Below are 27,858 nucleotides of genomic sequence, written 5' to 3'. Positions count from 1 at the left end.
GGTTGTTTATTTATTTTGAGTAAATAAATAAATGATAAATGGGTTGTACTTGTATAGCGTTTTTCTACCTTCAAGGTACTCAAAGCGCTTTGACACTACTTCCACATTTACCCATTCACACACACATTCACACACTGATGGAGGGAGCTGCCATGCAAGGCGCTAACCAGCACCCATCAGGAGCAAGGGTGAAGTGTCTTGCTCAGGACACAACGGACATGACGAGGTTGGTACTAGGTGGGGATTGAACCAGGGACCCTCGGGTCACGCACGGCCATTCTTAACTTCTATACATTTCTAAAAGGGGAATAATGTAATAGAGTTATCTATGTTTGTCTGTTGCCATCTCCTGGTGAATGTTGGCTATAGCGTACTGGGGTTACTTTTTGGTTGGCCAACGATTTACGTGGTGTTGCGCACCTGACGTCACTCACGCATGGAGCTGGAGGGGGCGTGGCTTCCAGCTCCGCCTGAATTTCGGGAGATTTTCGGGAGAAAATTTGTCCCGGGAGGTTTTCCGGAGAGGCGCTGAATTTTGGGAGTCTCCCGGAAAATCCGGGAGGGTTGGCAAGTATGCTCTGTGGAGAGAGGAGAACCTTCCAGAAGGACAACCGTCTCTGCAGCAATCTATCAATCAGGCTTTTATGGTAGAGTGGCCAGATTGAAACAATTTCTGAGTAAAAAGTTTGCCCAAATGTACCTGAAGAACTCTCAGACCATGAAAAACTAAATTATCTGGTCTGATGAGACAAAGCTTGAAGTCTTTGGCGTGAATGTTTGGAGGAAACCAGGCACCGCTCATCGCCAGGCCAATACCATCCCTACAGTGAAGCATGGTGGTGGCAGCATCATGCTGTGGGGATGTTTTTCAGCGGCAGGAACTGGGAAACTAGTCAGGATAGAGAGAAAGATGAATGCAGCAATGTACAGAGACATCCTGGATGAAAACCAATACTTCTCATCCAACTTGATGGAGCTTGAGGGGTGCTGCAATAAGGAATGGGCGAAACTGCCCAAAGATAGGTGTACCAAGCTTATGTCATTGTATTAAAAAAGACTTGAGGCTGTAATCATTGCCAAAGGTGCATCAACAAAGTATTGCGCAAAGGGTCTGAATAATTGTGTACATGTGATTTTTTTAGTTTTGTGTTTTTAAAGGGGAACATTATCACCAGACCTATGTAAATAAATGATAAATGGGTTGTACTTGTATAGCGCTTTTCTACCTTCAAGGTACTCAAAGCGCTTTGACACTACTTCCACATTTACCCATTCACACACACATTCACACACTGATGGAGGGAGCTGCCATGCAAGGCGCTAACCAGCACCCATCAGGAGCAAGGGTGAAGTGTCTTGCTCAGGACACAACGGACATGACGAGGTTGGTACTAGGTGGGGATTGAACCAGGGACCCTCGGGTCGCGCACGGCCATTCTTCCACTGCGCCACGCCGACCCTATGTAAGCGTCAATATATACCTTGATGTTGCAGAAAAAAGACCTTTTTTTTTTTAACCAATTTCCGAACTCTAAATGGGTGAATTTTGGCGAATTAAACGCCTTTCTAATATTCACTCTCGGAGGGATTTTCTCAAACACCGAGTCAAATCAGCTCTGTTATTTTCCGTTTTTTTCGACTGTTTTCCGTACCTTGGAGACGTCATGCCTCGTCGGTGTGTTGTTGGAGGGTGTAACAACACGAACAGGGACGAATTCAAGTTGCACCAGTGGCCCAAAGATGCGAAAGTGGCAAGAAATTGGACGTTTGTTCCGCACACTTTACCGACGAAAGCAATGCTACGACAGAGATGGCAAGAATGTGTGGATATCCTGCGACACTCAAAGCAGATGCATTTCCAACGATAAAGTCAAAGAAATCTGCCGCCAGACCCCCATTGAATCTGCCGGAGTGTGTGAGCAATTCAGGGACAAAGGACCTCGGTAGCACGGCAAGCAATGGCGGCAGTTTGTTCCCGCAGACGAGCGAGCTAAACCCCCTGGATGTCTTGGCTCACACCGTCCCTTATGCCACCGAATATGATCAAGAGAAGAATATCGAACCTAGCTTCCCTGGCCTGCTGACATCAACTCCAAAACTTGACAGATCAGCTTTCAGGAAAAGAGCGCGGATGAGGGTATGTCTACAGAATATATTAATTGATGAAAATTGGGCTGTCTGCACTCTCAAAGTGCATGTTGTTGCCAAATGTATTTCATATACTGTAAACCTAGTTCATAGTTGTTAGTTTCTTTTAATGCCAAACAAACACATACCAATCGTTGGTTAGAAGGCGATCGCCGAATTCGTCCTCGCTTTCTCCCGTGTCGCTGGCTGTCGTGTCGTTTTCGTCGGTTTCGCTTGCATACGGTTCAAACCGATATGGCTCAATAGCTTCAGTTTCTTCTTCAATTTCATTTTCGCTACCTGCCTCCACACTACAACCATCCGTTTCAATACATGCGTAATCTGTTGAATCACTTAAGCCGCTGAAATCCGAGTCTGAATCCGAGCTAATGTCGCTATAGCTTGCTGTTCTTTCCGCCATGTTTGTTTGTGTTGGCTTCACTGTGTGACGTCACAAGAAAATGGACGGGTGTTTATAACGATGGTTAAAATCAGGCACTTTGAAGCTTTTTTTAGGGATATTGCGTGATGGGTAAAATTTTGAAAAAAACTTCAAAAAATATAATAAGCCACTGGGAACTGATTTTTAATGGTTTTAACCATTCTGAAATTGTGATAATGTTCCCCTTTAATGAATTTGCCAAATAAAAAACAACTTTCCACTGCGTGGCACCAGAGCCGCTAATGTTGGTTGTAGAAACAATTACATGTTGTGTAAATGCTACTAAAAAAACAATGTTATCCGTGCTTTATAGTTTAGCATTATCTTAAGCCTGCCTTGGCGGTGGTGATGGTTAGGAAGACGATAGGACACCGGGGTGTTTACATGTATGGCGCTCATGTATAGCCGTCGTGCTCCCGTGAAATATGAGTTCGGCCGACACGACCTCCCTTGCTTATTTTCATTAAAATGCTGCCATTTCAGAGTTATTGGGTCTACTTTTCATCCTCGGTAACTCCGCTTATTGCTCCTGACTCACCATTTGTATTGTCCTTGCACGTCTTCTTCTGCAGTTGAGGTTGTGATTCCCCTGGAAGTTTTGGTGTGGGTTAGCGGTAGAGGAAAATAAAAGCACATTAAAATTGTATTAAATTATATATATTATATATATTGTCTAATACAGAGGTCTGCAACACGCGGCTTTCGAGCCACAAGTGGCTCTTTAGGGCCACCCTGGAGCTTTTTCAAAAATGTATGTAGATTGAAAAAGATGAGGAAAAAAAATAAATTTTTTGTTTTAATATGGTGTCTGTAGGAGGACAAACGTGTCACAAACCTTCCTAATTGTTAGAAATCCCACGGTTTACATTAAACATGCTTCACTGATGAGAGTATTTGGCGCGTACCATTTTGTCCTAATTTCGGAAGTCCTTGAACGCACCGTAGTTTGTTTGCATGTACAACTTTCCTTGATGCTGCCACAGAAAGACATGTTTTATGCCACTCCTTCTTTGTCTCTATTTGTCCATCAAACGCTTTATGCGGTGCGTGAATCCACAAAAGTGAGCTTTGTTATGTTATTGACTTGTGTGGAGTGCTAAACAGACATATTTGGTCACTGCAAGACTGCCAGCTAATCGATGCTAACATGCTATTTATGCTATCTATATGTACATAATGCATCATTATGCCTTGTATTTTAGGTATATTTGAGGTCATTTTTTTTGTAGTTTCCGTTTACTTCAACTTGAACACACACATCTTTATCTTTGGCCATTCTAAGCCAGTCATTTCCAGGAGTTATTACACCCTCTGAAAAGCCTCCATTTTAGTAATGTTTTCCAATGTTGTAAAATTGTGTAGAATAAATATTACATTTCAACATTTCTGGCAACGAAGATTTGCATCAGCCTGCGACACGTAGTCATTTTGACAGCAGGCTAATATAGCTAATATAGACACTTACATCATGTAGTGCCTTCATTTTAACACTTATATTAGGCTTTACATTTTCTGTGGCCCCAGACAGATTTTTATTTTTTTATTTTTGGTCTAATATGGCTCTTTTGACATTTTGGGTTGCTGACCACTGGTCTACAAACCCCGTTTCCATATGAGTTGGGAAATTGTGTTAGATGTAAATATAAACGGAATACAATGATTTGCAAATCCTTTTCAACCCATATTCAATTGAATGCACTACAAAGACAACATATTTGATGTTCAAACTCATAAACTTTATTTTTTTTTTGCAAATAATAATTAACTTACAATTTCATGGCTGCAACACGTGCCAAAGTAGTTGGGAAAGGGCATGTTCACCACTGTGTTACATGGCCTTTCCTTTTAACAACACTCAGTAAACGTTTGGGAACTGAGGAGACACATTTTTTAAGCTTCTCAGGTGGAATTCTTTCCCATTCTTGCTTGATGTACAGCTTAAGTTGTTCAACAGTCCGGGGGTCTCCGTTGTGATATTTTAGGCTTCATAATGCGCCACACATTTTCAATGGGAGACAGGTCTGGACTACAGGCAGGCCAGTCTAGTACCCGCACTCTTTTACTATGAAGCCACGTTGATGTAACATGTGGCTTGGCATTGTCTTGCTGAAATAAGCAGGGGCGTCCATGGTAACGTTGCTTGGATGGCAACATATGTTGCTCCAAAACCTGTATGTACCTTTCAGGCGCCTTCACAGATGTTTAAGTTACCCATGTCTTTGGCACTAATACACCGCCGTAACATCACAGATGCTGGCTTTTCAACTTTGCGCCTATAACAATCCGGATGGTTCTTTCCCTCTTTGGTCCGGAGGACACGACCTCCACAGTTTCCAAAAACAATTTGAAATGTGGACTCTTCAGACCACAGAACACTTTTTCACTTTGTATCAGTCCATCTTAGATGAGCTCAAGCCCAGCGAAGCCGACGGCGTTTCTGGGTATTGTTGATAAACGGTTTTCGCCTTGCATAGGAGAGTTTTAACTTGCACTTACAGATGTAGCGACCAACTGTAGTTACTGACAGTGGGTTTCTGAAGTGTTCCTGAGCCCATGTGGTGATATCCTTTACACACTGATGTCGCTTTTTGATTTAGTACAGCCTGAGGGATCGAAGGTCACGGGCTTAGCTGCTTACATGCAGTGATTTCTCCAGATTCTCTGAACCCTTTGATGATATTACGGACCGTGGATGGTGAAATCCCTAAATTCCTTGCAATAGCTGGTTGAGAAATGTTGTTCTTAAACTGTTCGACAATTTGCTCACGCATTTGTTGACAAAGTGGTGACCCTCGCCCCATCCTTGTTTGGGAATGACTGAGCATTTCATGGAATCTACTTTTATACCCAATCATGGCACCCACCTGTTCCCAATTTGCCTGTTCACCTGTGGGATGTTCCAAATAAGTGTTTGATGAGCATTCCTCAACTTTATCAGTATTTATTGCCACCTTTCCCAACTTCTTTGTCACGTGTTGCTGGCATCAAATTCTAAAGTTAATGATTATTTGCAACAAAAAAAAATGTTTATCAGATTGAACATCAAATATGTTGTCTTTGTAGCATATTCAATTGAATATGGGTTGAAAAGGATTTGCAAATCATTGTATTCCGTTTATATTTCCATCTAACACAATTTCCCAACTCATATGGAAACGGGGTTTGTAATATGTTGCAGCCCGAATGTATATAATACCCATTACATTATAATTTTTTTGTTAACAAATTAGTAGATGGCTTGTTTGTAATCAATTAAAATGAGTGACAAATAGCCACTTAAGTATATTTGTTGATTTTAAAAGGTTTTGGTAACAAAACATTTGCACTTTGCATAGAAAAAATACAATTGCAACTCAAATTAAAAGCAATAAAGCATTTAGCAAGAAGATGAACTCAGTGCATTTGTGCTTTTGTAGGCCTCACATGACAGGAAACGGAATGTGACCAAGAACTGACCAAGGCGGTGCTTAAAAAGACCTAGTAGTGATTGTGTAGTAGATAAATACAAGCTGATTGATTTTGTTTTGTAGGTCCACAAAAGTGAAAACACAACCGTAACCACACTATCATTAAACGTATGCATGAATTAACATGGAAAATAGCAGTGATTTCACAGAATGAATGAAAAAATGCTTGCCTATCCCTCCTTGGAAATTTGTCTGTGTAATTTTAGCATAACTCAGTCCAACAAATAGGCAAACTTGTAGAGTAATAAAATATAACATCCTTAGGGAATGTAATCAAACATTCCTCAACATATGCATCCATCATCCTGCACCCAAGGAACACCATGGGAAGAGCAGCACAACTGAGTTCCACCCTTTACGAGGCTATAGTTCTTGTGGTTTCCAGTGTGCTGCAGTGGTCTCACTACTCAACCTGCTGCATTCAGCCAAGCACACTCAAGGACAAACACACTTTGAGGGCAGGGGAATGAATATTTGATATCCAGCTCTGCATCATGTGGTGAGACAGTCATACGAGTGGCAAATCCAGGAAAACCCCTCCCCTGCTGAAGTCCACCATGCAGAGAAGAGCTCTTAAAGGGGAACATTATCACAATTCCAGAAGGGTTAAGACTATTAAAAATCAGTTCCCAGTAGCTTATTTTATTTTTCGAAGTTTTTTTCAAAATTTTACCCATCACGCAATATCCCTAAAAAAAGCTTCAAAGTGCCTGATTTTAACCATCGTTATATACACCCGTCCATTTTCCTGTGACGTCACACAGTGATGCCAATACAAACAAACATGGCGCATAGAACAGCAAGCTATAGCGACATTAGCTCGGATTCAGACTCGGATTTCAGCGGCTTAAGCGATTCAACAGATTACGCATGTATTGAAACGGATGGTTGTAGTGTGGAGGCAGGTAGCGAAAACGAAATTGAAGAAGAAACTGAAGCTATTGAGCCATATCGGTTTGAACCGTATGCAAGCGAAACCGACGAAAACGACACGACAGCCAGCGACACGAGAGAAAGCGAGGACGAATTCGGCGATCGCCTTCTAACCAACGATTGGTATGTGTTTGTTTGGCATTAAAGGAAACTAACAATTATGAACTAGGTTTACAGCATATGAAATACATTTGGCAACAACATGCACTTTGAGAGTGCAGACAGCCCAGTTTTCATCAATTAATATATTCTGTAGACATACCCTCATCCGCTCTCTTTTCCTGGGGGTCTGGCGGCAGATTTCTTTGACTTTATCGTTGGAAATGCATCTGCTTTGAGTGTCGCAGGATATCCACACATTCTTGCCATCTCTGTCGTAGCATAGCTTTCGTCGGTAAAGTGTGCGGAACAAACGTCCAATTTCTTGTCACTTTCGCATCTTTGGGCCACTGGTGCAACTTGAATCCGTCCCTGTTCGTGTTGTTACACCCTCCGACAACACACCGACAAGGCATGATGTCTCCAAGGTACGGAAAACGGAAAATAACAGAGCTGATTTGACTCAGTGTTTGAGAAAATGGCGGATTGCTTCCCGATGTGACGTCACAACGAGCGAATAATAGAAAGGCGTTTAATTCGCCAAAATTCACCTATTTAGAGTTCGAAAATCGGTTAAAAAAATATATGGTCTTTTTTCTGCAACATCAAGGTATATATTGACGATTACATAGGTCTGGTGATAATGTTCCTCTTTAAAGATTTGGCTTAGTTTTTACACCAAATGCCCTTCCTGACACAACCCTCCAGTTAGTCTGGGCTTACTACTTAGATTTTCTGTAAACATATTACTTTTTTTTTTTAATGAAACTTTAAAAAATGCTGGCAAGAAATTTTATAATAAATTAAAAAAAATACATTTTAAAGTATAAAAATATATGATAGTTGTGCTATATTTTTAGGACATTAAAGTTCATCATGCCCCTGAAGTGCAGTAATAATAGTTCCAGCTTGTAACCCTGTCACCCATTTCTACTGAACACACTGCTTTCATCTTCCACTTGTCTTTGCCTGTTTACATATTTCGCCAGGAAGGCCAAGTGTTGTCAAACAGGAGAGTTAGTTACCTTGGCACTATCCCTCGTCATGACTATCCTGCTACACTGAATTACAAAACCCAAAACCAGCAAAGTTGGCACGTTGTGTGAATCGTAAATGTTTGTAATGTGTTTGAGAAAATGGCGGATTGCTTCCCGATGTGACGTCACGTTGCGACGTCATCGCTCCAAGAGCGAATAATAGAAAGGCGTTTAATTCGCCAAAATTCACCCATTTAGAGTTCGGAAATCGGTTAAAAAAATATATGGTCTTTTTTCTGCAACATCAAGGTATATATTGACGCTTACAAAGGTCTGGTGATAATGTTCCCCTTTAATGGATGGCAATGAAACAAGGAAAAAGCATATGATGTGCATTCAATTTCCATCCATCCATCCATTTCCTACCGCTTGTCCCGTTTGGGGTCGCGGGAGTGCTGGAGCCTATTTCAGCTGCATTTCAATACTTCAAAATGTTTGAAAAACAGTATTTAGACTTAGACTTCCTTTTATTGTCATTTAATTTTTAACTTTACAGTACAGATAAGAACACAATTGTGTTGTATTAGCTCGTTGTAGTGCAGGATAAAAGAGCAATAAGGTGCAGATATAAATAAATAAATTACTGTACAGATAATTATATTGCACTTTTGCATATGCATCCATGTTTAAGGATCTATATGTTAGTCTTTATATTCCAGCGAGTTAATTCGTTTTTGGGGTGATTTAAGGGAATTATATACACTATATTTAGCAAAGCAAGGCTTATTAGACAGAAAAAGTCTACGGCAATATTTGTATTGGGTGCATTACCTGCAAGGTCATACTGAGTAAATATGTGTTCACAGGGCCGACTTAACCTAAGGGAGGGCCATGTAGCTGAGGGGGTTTTGTTCCTCGAACCCCAAACCTCAACAACCCCACCGCCCAAAAACACAGTTTAAAAAAAAAAATCATAATTTCACTCAACAGGACAGCAACAATGCAAAAATATTTGAAAAATCATTTTGTTCATGATTACAATTCCTTTGCGACGGGCTCATGCACGTCTATGTGAGTATACTAGAAGCCAGTGAGTTCAAGTAAAGAGCTAGCAATCCGGGAGACTGCCTGTGTTTTTAGTTCAATTGTAGTACACTAGTCTCTCATACAGATTATGTGGGTGCGAGCCCCGCTCGGAGCAGTAGGAAAGAACAACGCAGCTAGACACAACTGAGCGGTGATTAATGGCTATGAACACTAATCATTGCCCGAGATTGGGTGGGGCCACTAGGCTTCAGCCCAGGTAACCCCGGGCATTAAGGGGGCCTTGTGTGTTCATTAAAACAGATACTGGAGCTGTTTATATTCATATTACATGCACATGCCATTGTTTTCCCATGCAGCACCTTTTTAAGCAATGCAGAGATATTGATTTCACACAAACTAAACAACGTTCGGTTGTGGACTCCTGTAAACACTGTCCAAGTTACACAGCCGCACTGTAAAGATACTTTTGAATAAGTTGGGTTACGTAACAAGAGCAGAAATCCAATACTGTTTTGTGAGCTTTTCAAGTGCTTTCCAAAGGGCCTTAGGTTTTGGAAACGTAATCGGCATTGTGTTCCTCCCGAGGTACAGATTCAGACAGGCAGTAAGCGTTTGACTGGTTTTACCAGACTGAAAGGCATGCTGGATTGATTTCACAGCGACCTGAAAAGGCATTAAAGACAGCCTGTGTGTGTGTGTGTGTGTGTGTGTGTGTGTGTGTGTGTGTGTGTGTGTGTGTGTGTGTGTGTGTGTGTGTGTGTGTGTGTGTGTGTGTGTGTGTGTGTGTGTGTGTGTTGCAAAGCTTGGAGTAAATGTCAGGATTTTATTTTACAAAACACTTGATTGTGTCGATGAAAGATGTAGCAACGACAAAACAGTCTATGAATGCATTTAATCGACTGTCAGGGAACCACAAGCTGCTGAAACCAGCGCTCCAATCAGCTAAACAGTCTCAATAACTCCACGGTGACAGTTTCATGGATTTACTGAGGATTTTGTGAAACTGAATCAATACAAAAAGAATGCCATTGTGAGCAAACTACATTGATATAGACCCATGCAAGTAGGTCTGCGAATCTTTGGGTGTCCCACGATTCGATTCAATATCGATTCTTGGGGTCACGATCTGATTCAAAATCGATTTTTTTTTCGATTCAACGCGATTCTCGATTCAAAAGCGATATTTTCCCGATTCAAAACGATTCTCTATTCATTCAATACATAGGATTTTAGCAGGATCTACCCCAGTCTGCTGACATGCAAGCAGAGTAGTAGATTTTTGTAAAAAGCTTTTATAATTGTAAAGGACAATGTTTTATCAACTGATTGCAATAATGTAAATTTGTTTTAACTATTAAATGAACCAAAAATATGACTTATTTTATCTTTGTGAAAATATCGGACACAGTGTGTTGTCAATCTTATGAGATGCGATGCAAGTGTAAGCCACTGTGACACTATTGTTAATTTTTTTTTTTTTTTATAAATGTCTAATGATAATGTCAATGAGGGATTTTTAATCACTGCTGTGTTGAAATTGTAACTAATATTGATACTGTTGATAATATTCATTTTTGTTTCACTACTTTTGGATTGTTCTGTGTCGTGTTTGTGTCTCCTCTCAATTGCTCTGTTTATTGCAGTTGCTGGGTCGGGTTTGGTTTTGGAATTGGATTGCATTGTTTTGGTATTGCTGTGTATTGTTTTGTTGGATTGATTAATGAAAAAAACAAACAAACAAAAAAAATTTATTTAAAAAAAATTAGAAACAATTCTGAATCGCACAACTTGAGAATCGAATCGATTTTTTTCCCACACCCCTACATGCAAGTGTATTAGCTCAATGCTAACACTTGCTTCAAAACGTAGCAAGAGCACATATAAACAGTATAAGAAAACTATTGCAGATACTAAATATAAGGCAAGTAAGTCAGCATATGTTGTTTTGTCAATTGATTACACTTATGAACAGTGCTTTAAAAGGTGGAAGATGCAAACCGCACGAGATGAGAACCATCAAAAACCAGACGACAAAGCATTTTGCACTTCTAGTTCAGAGTACATTGTAAAGAGAAATATCGAAACACAATGTAAGTAAGTTAACTCGACCACGAGATAGAGCCAGAACACAAGCAATAATAACAAACCCAGAAACACATTTTGGGCCTAACACTCCCTGCCTGGGTTCTTTTAGGAGCCCAAATACTTAAACTACTAAAATGAGTCCTTGACGACAGAAAAGATCTGCTTCTATGACAGTAAGTAAGAAAGTCTTGAGCAACAAGAGTATCCTCTATCCGATGTTGCTAATCGCACGGTCAGACACAGCTCTGCAGCCTCGCATACTGCGGTCTACCGGTCAGGTAGTTATTGATAGGGACGGACAATGAATCAAATTTTGATTCCAATTTCGATCGTGGCTTCTCACGATTATAAATTATAATAATAAAAATAAAACAAATAATGAGCCATGCAACATGCATTCAAATTCCGGAGCTTGTGACGGTGAAACAGATGAGGAGTGAATGAGTGAAAAAAGATCATGCCTACTGGAACTTTGGGATGTCACCATGATTGCTACTTTGTATTTGTCACAATGCTAGTATGCCTAATCTATAATCACTAAACTATACAACAAAGTAAGGCATATGATTTCTGCCTTCACACAGTCACATAATTGGCCAATAAAACGGAATCTGCTGTTAAACGCAAAATAATATCAGGGAAATCGACATAAATGTAAGTGAAATGTTGTCATTGTGAGGAGAAAGTGTCTGGTAGCGCTCATTCATCCTGAAACACACAACCGCTGCGCTCTAAACCAAACAATGAAGAGACGGCAACTTGAAACAGCGGCTAAACTATGAAGCTAAAGTTAGCAGGAACAATTCATACGCCCACAACACATCTCATCTGCTTGTGTTGTTGTGAACGACATCATCGATGTAAGATGAACGGACACACTGGACATCAGTCGCAACTTCAGAGGCTTGCTCTCTTCTTTTGTTTAGCACAGCACACTTTTCCACTTCACCACATCCAGTCTGATTGTGCTAACAAAATGAAGGTTTCAAAAAAGTACCTCACACAAGAATAATGTACTTAAAGTACATTTACACAGTTATTATGCTTTGACTTAAAATACTGGTCAAAATTGTCTACAGATATATTGCACCAATAAATTTGAGCCAGAGCGACCGCATATTTCTTCAAAAGAAACAATGTAAATACAAATAATAGGTTCCAGCCAATGTTCCCTCTAATTTTTCATGTGTGTGAGCAAACGCAAAAACTCCCTGAGCATTCAGTGGAGCCCATGTGAGCAACATCAGACGTGCACACTGTGGCTACACCAGCAGCACACCTGTCCCAAACCTGACTAAATAACAAGTTCAATCTCCATCCATCCATCCATTTTCTACTACTTGTCCCTTTCGGGGTCACGGGGGGTGTTGGAGCCTATCTCAGCTACACCCTGGACAAGTCCCCACCTCATCGCAGGGCCAACACAGATAGACAGACAACATTCTCTTATTATTATAATCAAATGACAGCAGTCATTTCCATGAGGTTATTTTCTAATATAAGTGTTTAGGCCCACTTACAATGACAATAACAAAAAATATTGTTTTTCATGAACTGTGTACTTGTATTGTTTGTCTGGGTGGAGGTCCTGCTTTGGAAATAATTTGTACCCCTTTTCAGACATTGCATTTAGTTCCCATTAAAACATTCACATGTTGCACAATGAGATGTAAGCAGGGGATCATGTGTACATTCCTGCAACTTCCTGTTTGTAAAAAATATATTTTTATTAGTATTTATTTAATATACTAACAGCTTTTCATGATTGATATTTAGAAATTAAGATTCCTAATGAATGACACTTGAAAAAGCACACATTTGATTGGTAAATCATAGTGTAACGACCTGGAATTACACTTTATGTGTGGTGTTGGAGTTGTCCGACTTTTTGTGTGACTGTAAACGCATCAGTGGCTAAGTGCCATATGTGCATGTGTTGGCGCAAGTGAGAAAGAGCGAGCGGCTGCTGTTGATATAACAAAGTTGGTTTTGGTCTGGTTTGTACTGCAGAAAATGACCACTTTTGCTATATATAATTTTTTTTACTAATGTTTTGGTGATGTGTTTATGGCCGACAATAAAGAGTTTTGTTCAGTAAAGTGATCGATGGAATTCACGTCCTCAAAGCGTCTCGACAGACGTTATAATATTTGAACAATGATGAGGAAAACGGTTTTCTCTGTCGTGTCCGTGTGTCGAAAATTGTTATGCGCTTATTGTTTTATTTGATATTGTGCGTGGCATAGATTTGCCGTGCGCAGAGGACGCTTGAGCAGTGCGCAATTGCACAGGCGCGCACCTTAGAGGGAACGTTGGTTCCAGCCTCGACAAATTCGATATTTAGGCCAAAGTTTGTGCACTCTGAACACAGAGACGGCGTGGCTAGGTTGGTAGAGGGTTCCTGGTCAGGGCCTTGCATGTCAGCTCCTGCCATCAGTGTGTGTGAATGTGTGTTTGAACGGGCGAATGTGAAAATAGTGTCAAAGCACATCGAGAACCTTGAAAGTAGAAAAACGCTATACAAGTATAACCCATTTACAATATAATATATTTTACTGTACTGTATATCAAACAAACATAAATGAATACTAAATCAACTATCTCTTTATTAATGAGCCAAAACAACAACAAACCGCTGCACTGTCCTGTATGCACTGCTCTGCCAACACATACACACACACAGAAGTTCCTTTGGTGCCCTCACAAATGATCTGAAATCACAAAAATCCTCAACTTTAACGACCATACTGCTACAGTAAAAAATGTTGTTTTTTTAAAATAAAATTCACTTTAACTTGCCTTTAGCAAATTTTCAACTGACTGGAGCAGGGAGAGTGGGCTTGTGTCCCGCTCTGGCCTTCTCCTCCGCTGTGATATACAGTCGTGGTCAAACGTTTACATACACTTGTAAAGAACATAATGTCATCGCTGTCTTGAGTTTCCAATAATTTCTACATTCATTTTTTTTGTGATAGAGTGATTGGAGCACATACTTGTTGGTCACAAAAAACATTCATGAAGTTTGGTTCTTTTTTGAATTTATTATGGCTCTACTGAACATGTGACCAAATCTGCTGGGTCAAAAGTATACATGCAGCAATGTTAATATTTGGTTACATGTCCCTTGGCAAGTTTCACTGCAATAAGGCACTTTTGGTAGCCATCCGCAAGCTTCTGGTTGAATTTTTGACCACTCCTCTTGACAAAATTGTTGTAGTTCAGCTAAATTTGTTGGTTTTCCGACATGGACTTGTTTCTTCAGCATTGTCCACACGTTTAAGTCAGGACTTTGGGAAGGCCATTCTAAAATCTTAATTTTAGCCTGATTTAGCCATTCCTTTACCACTTTTGACGTGTGTTTGGGGTCATTGTCCTGTTGGAACACCCAACTGCGCTCAAGACCCAACCTTCGGGCTGATGATTTTAGGTTGTCCTTAAGAATTTGGAGATAATCCTCCTTTTTCATTGTCCCATTTACTCTCTGTAAAGCACCAGTTCCATTGGCAGCAAAACAGGCCTAGAGCATATTACTACCACCACCATGCTTGATGGTAGGATTGGTGTTCCTGGGATTAAAGGTCTCACTTTTTCTCCTTTAAACATATTGCTGGTAAGTCCGCTTTGGCATCTTTTTCTTGAAAAGTTTGGTCTCAGCACAATTAAAACGTGCTGTGGTACAAAGCTTGCTTTGTCGTTTCTTCCATACTTGCAAGTGCCTTTGATGTCCTCCTCGCAAATAGTCTGTTTTATAACTCTATAGCGATTTCCTGCTTCTTCCCACGCTGGTCTGTTGTCTTTTTGAGACTCACATTGAGTTGGCAAAATGGACTTAACTTGTCAAAAGTTGAAAAACGCAGAAAATACACACGCTGAAGCACAGAGAAGTGCTAAGTAGTGATACTGTACTGCGCAGCCAGTGATGTGTAGGGCTCGGTCTCCCCAAAATGGCTGCGCCTTGTGGCACAAAATGGATGCCGAAATTATTGGATGAATGACATGGTTCACACACGGAGGCATATTTGGCTCGATCTATTGGTTCGTAAATCGAAAGGTTCACAAAGACTGTTTCATAAATTGAGGTTTCACTGTATACTTCAACTGTGTTTACCATTGTGTTTGTTCTTTGCAGTGGTGTAAAACTGTAAAGCAACATCCATCCATCAATCCATTTTCTACCATTTGTCCCTTTTGGGGTCGTGGGGAGTGCTGGAGTCTATCTCAGCTGCATATTGTGTTGAAATTACTTGTAATATTCTGGTTCTGGCTTTGATTACACCAGGCAGTAGGGTTATCTTCATACATGATTTTGACTGTAGGAGGACACTTACACACCTGGAGAGAATCTACTCCAACACAGAATTCACATACAAACTAAACACAGAAAGGCTCAAGTGAACAAATGTGATTACTACAGTTGTTTTCCTCAAAATATATTATGGCCCATGCTGAAAATTGCGTGTGTGTCTCCGCCAGATGATGGTAAACTCTCGCTGGATGAGTTCCAGGCTTTCTTCTCTGATGGCACACTGAATGAGGAGGAGTTGGAGAAGCTGTTCCACACCATCGACTCTGATAACACCAGGTCAGCACAATTTCTGCATGCTGCATGCTGTCCCATTACCCTTCCTCCAACGTCCCTTGTTTGCCCGTGCTCGCACTGCACATTACCGGGCCAATGCACAGATACCTCTTTTATGTACTGTATTTTTTCTCGCATTGATACAGCACAGACACCTTTTTCCGCAACTTTTTAACTTGAACTCAAATTCTGTTTTTTTTCCGATAATGCAAGGTGGCACCTAATATTTAATCGAGCTGCACGCATGTTTGACAGCAACAACACAAGGTGGCTGATTGACAGCGTGGCGCAGTGGGAGAGTGGCCGTGCGCAACCCAAGGGTCCCTGGTTCAATCCCCACCTAGTACCAACCTCGTCATGTCCGTTGTGTCCTGAGCAAGACACTTCACCCTTGCTCCTGATGGGTGCTGGTTAGCGCCTTGCATGGCAGCTCCCTCCATCAGTGTGTGAATGGGTAAATGTGGAAGTAGTGTCAAAGCGCTTTGAGTACCTTGAAGGTAGAAAAGCGCTATACAAGTACAACCCATTTATCATTTATCATTTATTTATACATGTGGATGTAATCGTGCATAAGCATCCACCATGTAGAGCAGTGGTTCTTAACCTGGGTTCGATCGAACCCTAGGGGTTCGGCGGAGGTCAAGACACACCCGACCATCATGTAAATAAAAACTTCTCCCTATAGGCGTATTACGGATACGGCAACAGCAGAAGTCACACTGATTTGCAGGTGTGTAATTTGTTGTGAGTTTATGCATTGTGTTGGTTTTGTTCTTTGAACAAGGTGATGTTCATGCACGGTTCATTTTGTGCACCAGTAATAAAACATGGTAACACTTTAGTATGGGGAACATATTCACCATTAATTAGTTGCCTATTAACATGCAAATTAGTAACATATTGGCTCTTAACTAGTCATTATTTAGTACTTATTAATGCCTTATTCGGCATGGCCTTATTATAACCCTAACCCTCTAACCCTGGCCCTAACCCTCTAACCCTAACCCTAACCAAATAACTCTAAATTAAGTCTTTGTTACTTAGAATATGTTCCCCTAGTGCAAGGGTCGGCAACCTTCAGCATACAAAGAGCCATTTGAGCCCATTTCCCCCCAAATAAAACCCAACTAGAGCCGCAAACTCTGTTCGATTCCTAAGATGACGATAACACCACTTATAGTTTCGTTACACGTATGCTATAGAATTTATGAAATCAAACACTTGACAACGATTCACATTTTATTTCTGGGTATAAGCAAATCACCAATTATTTTGAACATTAGAAAAAAAATACACTGGTGCTTCCCTTATTAATGAATTTGAAAAAAATCAAGTCGCGCCAATATTCTGAAGGCATACAACTGCGGCATATTTCATTTGACTAAAAAGGGAAAATAACAACCTAGTCATCAATGAAAGCAAATGAATCTGTCCATGAAGCATTTATGTTTTATTTTCATCAGAAATGTTTCTCTTTTTTGATCCGTCCATTGCTAGCTTACCAGGGGTTGACCGCTAAAAACAATACAATTGCTTGGCAGCAAGAGATGGCGCGCAGGGGCTGTGACATACGCGAATCCCTTAGGGGTGACGGACGGCTGGGCAGCGCCAGAGGAGCTGCAGCCTGCCACCGTAGCCCCCACTCCCTCCCCTCTGTTGCAAGTCTCGAGATGTATGTTGTAATATGTATATGTGCTTTGCTATGGAGGTTTTTTCCCACTCCAGACCGGGCCCTCTTAGGAGCCCAGTCTAGATTGTATTTTTTTACTCATCCTCCCCCAAAATTTACCTTTTTCCCATATTTTACGGGGCGCCTTGTGGCGACCCATCAGCGTTCCTGTTCTGTCACCCTGTACACTGTTTGTTTGTCTAATCTTGAACGGGTTTGTGCTGAAAACAGTTTCATTGTACTTGTGCAATGACATTTAAGACCTACCTACCTACCTACCTACCTTCGATCGTCAATATATCAAAATGTTTTATCATCATATAAGATACCAGAACTCTCCAAAATAACAACTGTTAGATTAAAAATAACTAAATAAATGTAATTAGTTAAGTAACCATTATTTGTTGACATTTTGTTTCAAAGCCAAAGGGAGCCACGGCGGTGGCATGAAAGAGCCGCATGTGGCTCCAGAGCCGCGGATTGCAGACCCCTGCCCGAGTGTCCAAAAAACTCTAAATTAAGTCTTTGTTACTTAGAATATGTTCCCCATACTAAAGTGTTACCAAAAACATATAACTTTGTCTTGAATTTGAAAAAAAAACAACATTTAATTTTTCACCTAAGAAGGGTTCGGTGAATGCGCATATGGAACTTGTGGGGTTCGGTACCTCCAACAAGGTTAAGAACCACTGAACCACTTGAACGCTCAGTTGAGTCAAACGTTAAGAAAAAACCCCAAACTTCCACTGCCTGCTATGTTTAACAGCTTGTACGTATCCAGTGCAAATCAGCGGTAAGCGTGCATTCATTTTCTACAGCAATTGTCCGTATAAAGCCTGGATTATGTTCTGGCGTCGACACGTCAGCACACATTATACAGGCTTGCTCGTCCCCTTACAAAACCTCCACCGTCGCTAGCCGTGCATCACCAAAATAAATCTGACCACGCAGTTAGTGTTGTACCAATACCAATATTTTGGTACCGGTACCAAAATTATTTCGATACTTTTCGGTACTTATCGGTACTTTCCTAAATAAAGGGGACAAAAAAATGCATTATTGGCTTTATTTTGACAAAACTTCTTACGGTACATTAAACATATGTTTCTTATTGCAAGTTTATCCTTAAATACAATAGTGAACATACAAGACAACTTGTCTTTTATTAGTTCGTAAGTAAACAAAGGCTCATAATTTAGCTGCTGACATATGCAGTAACATATTGTGTCATTTTCCATTTTATTATTTTGTCAAAATTATTAAGGACAAGTGGTAGAAAATTAATTATTAATCTACTTGTTCATTTACTGTTAATATCTGCTTACTTTCTCTTTTAACATGTTCTATCTGCACTTCTGTTAAAATGTAATAATCATTCATTCTTCTGTTGATTGATACTTTACATTAGTTTTGGATGATACCACAAATTTGGGTATCAATCCGATACCAATGTCACGTTGTGTTGGTGACGAACCCCAAGATGCAGAGAAGGCAGGTTTGGTACAGTAAAACATAATTTAATGTTCAAAATAAGAAGGTAAAACACAAACCAGGAACTAGGCGACAGGAAACAGGATACCAGGAAACAGGAACGAGGAACTAGGAACAAAAAGACAGCACGCTGCAAACAGCTACAGGATACAAGTACAGCTTCAACGACAACAACGACAGCGACAAGTAGTAATACTGACATCGACAATACTCCAGCACAGACTGGATGGCAAGGCAGGTTTAAATAGCAGCTGGCTGATTGACACCAGGTGTGGCCAGGTGCCAATCAGCCACAGCTGAGGGAAAACAGCGCTCAGGGAGACAAGCAGTAAACAACCAAAATATAAGCGCTGACAGGAAATAAAGACAAACACAGAGGAAAAACAAAAACATAACCAAACTGTCAGGGACAAGCCTGACAACCAAGTCGTTACAGGATCATACATTGGTCATATTCAAAGTCCTCATGTGTCCAGGGACATATTTCCTGAGTTTATAAACATAATATAAATATTAAAAAAAACGGAAGAAGATGTTGTGATGCCAAAAAATACCTACGTAATCATAGTAGTATCGACTAGATACGCTACTGTACTTGGTATCATTATGTTAGGATATGTTAGGATAATGTTACGATGTCAGGTGTAGATCCACCAATGGTGTTTGTTTACATTTTGACGCCAGTGAGCTACGGTGTGTAGTGAAACATGTTTAGCTATTCCTCGTCCTGCAGGGATGATACTTGTAAGAAACTTACTTTATTTCTCGCCATGGAGGCAAGGATTAGTGATTTAGAAGTAGCTAAAACACTGCCGACTGGGGCTGGACTTTAGCCATAGCTCTCGCCATGTCTTAAAGCAACTCTTCCGGTAGGCGTTTCAGTGTTGTAACTTCACCTTTATCGTTAGCCAAAAATGGTGCGTTCTCCTCTTTCTGTCTACACACTGTGTCTGCTTGTAAGTACTCCGTGATTGTGCACTGCGGAACATACTATTGTTCGTAAATCGGCAATGACACGACGTGACGACGGGGCGCGGGGGTGGGGGTAGCGGACCGGTACTTTTCAGAGGCGGTATAGTACAGAATATGATTCATTAGTACCGCGGTACTATACTAATACTGGTATACCGTACAACCCTACACGCAGTACTGTGAACTGCACGGCAATTGCTGTGTTTAATTAGCTTGTGGTACATTGTTTCCTGTGCGTATACAACTAGTTCAGAGGGTGTTTGAAAAGGGTACCTTGCACATTTTAATCGACCTGGGAATCACATGTGACAAAGGTATGGAAATATAGCACCGTTTGATTTCATAATAAATTGATACACAGTTGTACCAACAAAATTCGGTCAGTACCCAAATAAGTACCAAGTTCAGTACCAATCCCTAGAGGGCGTACAGCTCACATTTGCGGATGCCTTCTCCTGTAATTTCGAAACAACTTTTGCAAATAAAGTGACTGTTGGAACACATCCATTACTGTAGTTGCGACTCCAATTACACTGATACTCATCCCTCTTAAATTGCCATTGTTTGCTCGCGACGAAGGAACCGAGCGAGCTAAATCGTCACCAAGTCGACTTTTGTGAAAACACCACCCTTAGTGCACGAGTGAGGGAAGAGTGGATCGTGAGATCGACAGGCGGATCGGTGCGGCGTCTTCAGTAATGCGGACGCTGTATCGATCCGTTGTGGTGAAGAAGGAGCTGAGCCGGAAGGCAAAGCTCTCAATTTACCGGTCGATCTACGTTCCCATCCTCACCTATGGTCATGATCTTTGGGTTATGACCGAAAGGACAAGATCACGGGTACAAGCGGCCGAAATGAGTTTCCTCCGCCGGGTGGCGGGGCTCTCCCTTAGAGATAGGGTGAGAAGCTCTGTCATCCGGGGGGAGCTCAAAGTAAAGCCGCTGCTCCTCCACATCGAGAGGAGCCAGATGAGGTGGTTCGGGCATCTGGTCAGGATGCCACCCGAGCGCCTCCCTAGGGAGGTGTTTAGGGCACGTCCAACTGGTAGGAGGCCACGAGGAAGACCCAGGACACGTTGGGAAGACTATGTCTCCCGGCTGGCCTGGGAACGCCTCGGGATCCCCCGGGAGGAGCTGGACGAAGTGGCTGGGGAGAGGGAAGTCTGGGCTTCCCTGCTTAGGCTGCTGCCCCCGCAACCCAACCTCGGATAAGCGGAAGAAGATGGATGGATGGACCACCCTTAGTGTTTCGGCAGGGATTGTACGTCACACCTTCATCTGCACGGAAGAGCTTTAAAAACAGTAAGACAGCGTCAGAGGGGACGGCGTCAAAGGGGAAATCATAATCCAGGCTTAAAGGGGAACATTATCACACTTTCAGAAGGGTTAAAACCATTAAAAATCAGTTCCCAGTGGCTTATTTTATTTTTCGAAGTTTTTTTTCAAAATTTTACCCATCACGCAATATCCCTAAAAAAAGCTTTAAAGTGCCTGATTTTAACCATCGTTATATACACCCGTCCATTTTCCTGTGACGTCACATAGTGATGCCGATACAAACAAACATGGCGGATAGAACAGCAAGGAATAGCGACATTAGCTCGGATTCAGACTCGTATTTCAGCGGCTTAAGCGATTCAACAGATTACGCATGTATTGAAACGGATGGTTGTAATGTGGAGGCAGGTAGCGAAAACGAAATTGAAGAAGAAACTGAAGCTATTGAGCCATATCGGTTTGAAACGTATGCAAGCGAGACCGACGAAAACGACACGACAGCCAGCGACACGGGAGAAAGCGAGGACGAATTCTGCGGTCGCCTTCTAACCAACGATTGGTATGTGTTTGTTTGGCATTAAAGGAAACTAACAACTATGAACTAGGTTTACAGCATATGGAATACATTTGGCAACAACATGCACTTTGAGAGTGCAGACAGCCCAGTTTTCATCAATTAATATATTCTGTAGACATACCCTCATCCGCTCGCAGATTTCTTTGACTTTATCGTTGGAAATGCATCTGCTTTGAGTATCTCAGGATATCCACACAATCTTGCCATCTCTGTTGTAGCATAGCTTTCGTCGGTAAAGTATGCGGAACAAACGTCCAATTTCTTGCCACTTTCGCATCTTTGGGCCACTGGTGCAACTTGAATCCATCCCTGTTCGTGTTGTTACACCCTCCGACAACACACCGACGAGGCATGATGTCTCCAAGGTACGGAAAACAGTCGAAAAAACGGAAAATAACAGAGCTGATTTGACTCGGTGTTTGTAATGTGTTTGAGAAAATGGCGGATTGCTTCCCGAGAGCGAATAATAGAAAGGCGTTTAATTCGCCAAAATTCACCCATTTAGAGTTCGGAAATCGGTTAAAAAAAATATATGGTCTTTTTTCTGCAACATCAAGGTATATACTGACGCTTACATAGATCTGGTGATAATGTTCCCCTTTAAAGCTCACGGGTGAGCTCTAGCCTATCCCAGCTGGCTTTGGATGAGAGGTAGGATACACCTTGGACTGATTGCCATTCAATTACAGCATGCCGATAGACAAACTACCATTCCCATTCACACCTAAGACAATTTAGAGTCTTCAATTACACTAGCCTAGCATGCATGACTTTGGAATGTGGGAGGACTCGCAGGAAACCCACACACAGAAATAACATGCAAACTCCACAGAGAGATCGAAAAACGCAGATTTAAACCACCGTCCTCTTGTCTGGGAGGCTGACATGTGTCTTTTGTGACTATTTAAATTGACATTCAGTAGAAAGAGGGATGGTGTATGTTTGTCTGAGTGTGAAATGCCAGCAATTTATCACGCAGCAAAGCTGTCTCATAGATTTTAGCAAACATATGTCATGTTAAAAAAGACAACAATGCAATGAATTAAATCCAGTTGTCTTAATCCTCTAGCAGAGCTATAACCCTGTTTTTCACCATTTAATCACCATTGCTGCTTGAAGACCTCGCTTGATTGGGTCTCATTAAATACATCCCTGCACCCGATATTGAGACAATCAAGTCCATCCATTGTGCAATCAGGAGAAGGACACTGACTCTGATTTGCAAAATCAACACTGGCATTGATCATTTACACCACATATATATGCTAATAAATAAATGTGAAATAAATACAAATTAAACCAAGCAAAACAAAAATTAGGTATTTGGGTGAGGAGTTGATTTGATATTGTATGGTTGGTTAGTGTTATGACGTACACGGGGATGATTTGGTGAGGCAGACTGATAGGGCTGGGCAATCATATGATTGTGTTCTATGACTGTGATACATTTTAGGTCGATGACGGCAATCAGCTGTGTGCATATATTAACTCGATCAAACATGGTGAAACAGCCAAAGCGGAGTCGACCTTTTACTGCCCCACTTCAGGTTACAAGGTACGCAGAAGTAATCAGAATCATTGTTATGAACCGAATGGCCGAACTTGGAGCTAAACGTGCAGCTGAGGGCAGCAAAATAAATGTCAACCATGACTTGGAGGTATCCAGAGCCTTTGAATGGTGAACGAAATGAAGGAATTGTTCGTTAAAAACAGAATCTACTATTAAATGCGGAAAGTCCCGGTAATTGGCCTAATGTGACTGATATGCTGTCCTTGTGAGGAAAGGGGAAAACATGTTTACTTGACTAAAACTCACCTCCACTGCACCCTCTAGGGCAGTGGTTCTCAAACGGCGGTTCGCGTACCCCTGGGGGTACTTCAAGGCATACTTGCCAACCTTGAGACCTCCGATTTCGGGGGGTGGGGGGCGTGGTCGGGGTGGGGCGGGGGCGTGGCTAAGAGGGAAGGAGTATATTTACAGCTAGAATTCACCAAGTCAAGTATTTCATATATATATATATATATATATATATATATATATATATATATATATATATAGCTAGAATTCACTGAAAGTGATCTATTTTTGTCTGTTGCCATCTCCTGGTGAATGTTGGCTATAGCATACTGGGGTTACTTTTTGGTTGGCCAACGAATTACGTGGTGTTGCGCACCTGACGTCAAGTGTGTGAGTCTGTTCTGAAGTCCACAGTAAAGAGACGTACTTCATCCCCTCGCCTGTTTATTGCCTCCAACTCAATATATTACAACAACATTGCTCCAAGCAGACCCTCCAGGTCCGCATGGAGCTGGAGGGGGCGTGGCCTCCAGGTCCACCTGAATTTCGGGAGATTTTCAGGAGAAAATTTGTCCCGGGAGGTTTTCGGGAGAGGCACTGAATTTCGGGAGTCTCCCGGAAAATCCGGGAGGGTTGGCAAGTATGCTTCAAGGTATGCCAAGGGGTACGTGCGATTTTTTTAAAATGTCTGTCAAAAAGAACTGTGAAAAGAAATGCAACAATGCAATATTCAGTGTTGACAGCTAGATTTTTTGTGGACATGTTCCATAAATATTGATGTTAAAGATTTCTTTTTTTGTGAAGAAATGTTTAGAATTAAGTTCATGAATCCAGATGGATCTCTATTACAATCCCCAAAGAGGGCACTTTAAGTTGATGATTACTTCTATGTGTAGAAGTCTGTATTTATAATTGAATCACTTGTTTATTTTTCAACAAGTTTTTAGTTATTTTTATATCTTTTTTTTCCAAATAGTTCAAGAAAGACCACAACAAATGAGCAATATTTTGCACTGTTATACAATTTAATAAATCAGAAACTGATGACATAGTGCTGCATTTTACTTCTTTATCTCTTTTTTTCAACCAAAAATGCTTTGCTCTGATTAGGGGGTACTTGAATTAAAAAAATGTTCACAGGGGGTACATCACTGAAAAAAGGTTGAGAACCACTGCTCTAGGGCCATCTCTGTGCCTGCCTCCTTGACACGTGGCCAACTCAAACTACTAAAGTAACTGCAAAATAGTCGAATTCCCAAATCACTTCTACATGTCAGGTGATGTGTTTCTTTTGCGAATTTGATGACTACTGGTCCTTCAAAAGCTCTGTGGAAAATCACTGTGCTACTACTGCCAACGCTAGGAAATTGTGGACACAACCATTGATCTTCATTGGACAGTTAATGATAACTTGACAAATATACTATAGTTGAACCACAGGTGTTAAAATAACTCAGGCATCCTTGTGTGCTTTCTTTAACTTCAAAGCATGTAAACTCAAACGTATTGGTACATTGTGTGTCATTGTTGTGCGAATGCTCCAAAGCATTCACACACATGGTTTTGTACACCAAAATTCATCAATTTATTATTCAACAACTTCTTCTTCTTCTCCAGATTTTGGCGCGCTCTACCGTCCACATTTTTCATCCAATTCAAACCGATCCAGCTTCAAACTGTTCAGCCTATTCGGGAACAGCGGGTTTTCCCTTAACACATTCCAAAAATTCCCAGATTTCTCAGAATCCCAGGTTTTCCGGGACATTTTTCCCATTCAAAATGATATGTTCATTTTTCAAACTTCCACCATTTCCAAATTTTTCAACCTATTCAAACCATTCCACCTTCAACACATTGCACCATTTTAGAAATTCAAACTATCCTTTTTCCTAGTTCAAAAAAATTCCAGGATTTTCCAAAATTCCTGGTTTTCCAAAGCCTTATTTCCAATTTTTTTCTGGCGACTACTTATCCCACATTTTTCAACCCACTTCAACCGTTCCACCTTTAAAACTTTCCTCTTAATTAGGACAAAAAAAAGTTTTCTTTTTAACTGGAAAAATTCCCGCTTTTCCCGAAATTCTAGGAATTTCGTAATACCATTTCTCAAATCAACATGTTACTACTTCAACATTTGTCGACCGATTTGAAAAAAATTAACACCAACCCTTTCAACGCATTCAGACCATTTAAGATTTTTACCATTTTCAAACAAATTCCCGCTTTTCCCAAAATTTCCAAATTTTGGGGACATTTCCATTTAAAGCAAAGGGACATTCTTCAAAGTTCCACAATTCCCACATTTTTCATCTGGTTCAAACTGTTCCATCTTCAAAATATTCAGCCTGTTCAGGAATTGTGTGCGCGACTTCAACAATTTACAAAAATTACAGGATTTCAGTTCAACTTCAGCATTGGAGCATTCACACCCAATTCCTTCAGGAATTGCCTCATCTAGTTCTTTTTCATATTTGATTTCCTTCGTTTTTATACTCAGAATGTTAATAAAATGTTAAACTAATTCCTAGTTTATTTGGTTTTTAGTACCGATGCTTTAAAACTGGCAGGTTAAAAACAATGTGGAATAATTGTGATATTAATCAAAATTGGATGATATGACAAAATAATCAGGATTTTTTTTTTTTGCCATATCATACAGCTATGATGTCGCTATTTATTAATTGATGAATTGATGGGAGTATGTTAAATATCTGCTTTGCCGTGGGAGCAGGTTTGAACGTTTCTATTCATTTCATTTAAGTGTGTCTGACGCCCACACATCAAACCTTGGCATTCCCATTCAAAAGCAGATAAACAATTATTGATTCACTCAAGTAAAAGCAGAAATGACAGTCTAAGCATTTCCTAAGACAGCATGCCGTTGATAAATGAAGAAGGATGGGCGTACGGAACACCAACCCGCCATTCTGCCTTCCTCCCTCCATCTGTCTCTGTCATTCTTTTTTACCATTTGTCCACCATTCACGAATCTGATACATGAATCTTGTTTTGTTTGTGTAAGTGAAGCAAGTAATCTTATTTGACTATGCATTATACCTAAAAGACAGGGAGCCATATAATAATCCCAGAACTCTCGCAATGTAACATTGTTATTGTCAACTGGCTCATTTTCTGGTTAATGCAGCATGACATACGTTTACAGTATGTAGTTTGTGATTCTGAAGTAGGGAAACAATTCCATTGTTATCCAAATGGGAAAAATAAGACAATAAATCAATATTGTGGTTGTTTTTCAGTCTGCACAATACATGATAGTAAGGTTAATGAAAACAAATCTGAACCACGTCCCCAGTGCCATCTTCAACCACATATTGTGGTTGAAGATGGCACTGTGGACATGGGGGCGTGTCCAAATCAGGTTAATTTTAATACCAAACCATTACCCCCACTTTTCCTACATAAGATGACAAACACACCCTGTAAAACAGAGGATTATTGTTTATTTATTTTACAATGCAGTAGATTCTGGCATAGTCCATGGTGTGATCATGTTTTTTTAATTGGGGTCCTAAAGAGGAACTGGTAGCTGTGCCTGTAGAGGTGTACTATGACTATACAACTACTACTATGGGATGATAATGTAATCCTACAACATCCCGTTTGTAGACAAGGAGAGATACAGCCACCGAAACACGTTCAATTACTTTATTAACTAGCGATAACAAATGCATTCAACAGGACCTGCCGTCGATACACTCCCGTGGAGGTGCAGACTGCAAATGCTAGCACAGCTAATGCTCCTCCTCCTTGTTGATGCTACACATCGCTGAAGCCCGCCTTTTAAAAGGCACACACTCAGGCACTCTGATCTCATGAAACTTCTCTCAATGGCATACATGGCCAAAATGTATTACCGTATTTTTTGGACTATAAGTCGCAGTTTTTTTCATAGTTTGGCCGGGGGTGCGACTTATACTCAGGAGCGACTTATGTGTGAAATTATTAACACATTACCGTAAAATATCAAATAATATTATTTAGCTTATTCACGTAAGAGACTAGACGTATAAGATTTCTTGGGATTTAGGGATTAGGAGTGACAGATTGTTTGGTAAACGTATAGCATGTTCTATATGTTATAGTTCTTTGAATGACTCTTACCATAATATGTTACGTTAACATACCAGGCACCTTCTCAGTTGGTTATTTATGCGTCATATAACGTACACTTATTCAGCCTGTTGTTCACTATTCTTTATTTATTTTAAATTGCCTTTCAAATGTCTATTCTTGTTTTTGGATTTTATCAAATAAATTTCCCCAAAAAATGCGACTTATACTCCAGTGCGACTTACAT

The 27,858-nt window shown here is 40.7% G+C and overlaps 1 protein-coding gene across 3 annotated transcripts in view; it reads left to right on the top strand.

The window, feature by feature from the left end:
- necab2 (N-terminal EF-hand calcium binding protein 2) overlaps positions 1–27,858 on the top strand; it is a 360,801-nt gene that overhangs the window by 137,977 nt on the left and 194,966 nt on the right. For all 3 annotated transcript variants that reach the window (XM_061969871.2, XM_061969869.2, XM_061969872.2), the window contains exon 3: positions 15,651–15,759. In XM_061969871.2, coding sequence (XP_061825855.1) covers positions 15,651–15,759 — 109 coding nt within the window. The remainder of the gene's footprint in view (positions 1–15,650; positions 15,760–27,858) is intronic.

This window comes from Nerophis lumbriciformis, linkage group LG10, assembly GCF_033978685.3.
Source record: "Nerophis lumbriciformis linkage group LG10, RoL_Nlum_v2.1, whole genome shotgun sequence".
In the NCBI taxonomy this organism is placed as follows: domain Eukaryota; kingdom Metazoa; phylum Chordata; class Actinopteri; order Syngnathiformes; family Syngnathidae; genus Nerophis; species Nerophis lumbriciformis.
This window is presented reverse-complemented; position numbering and strand designations above follow the sequence as displayed.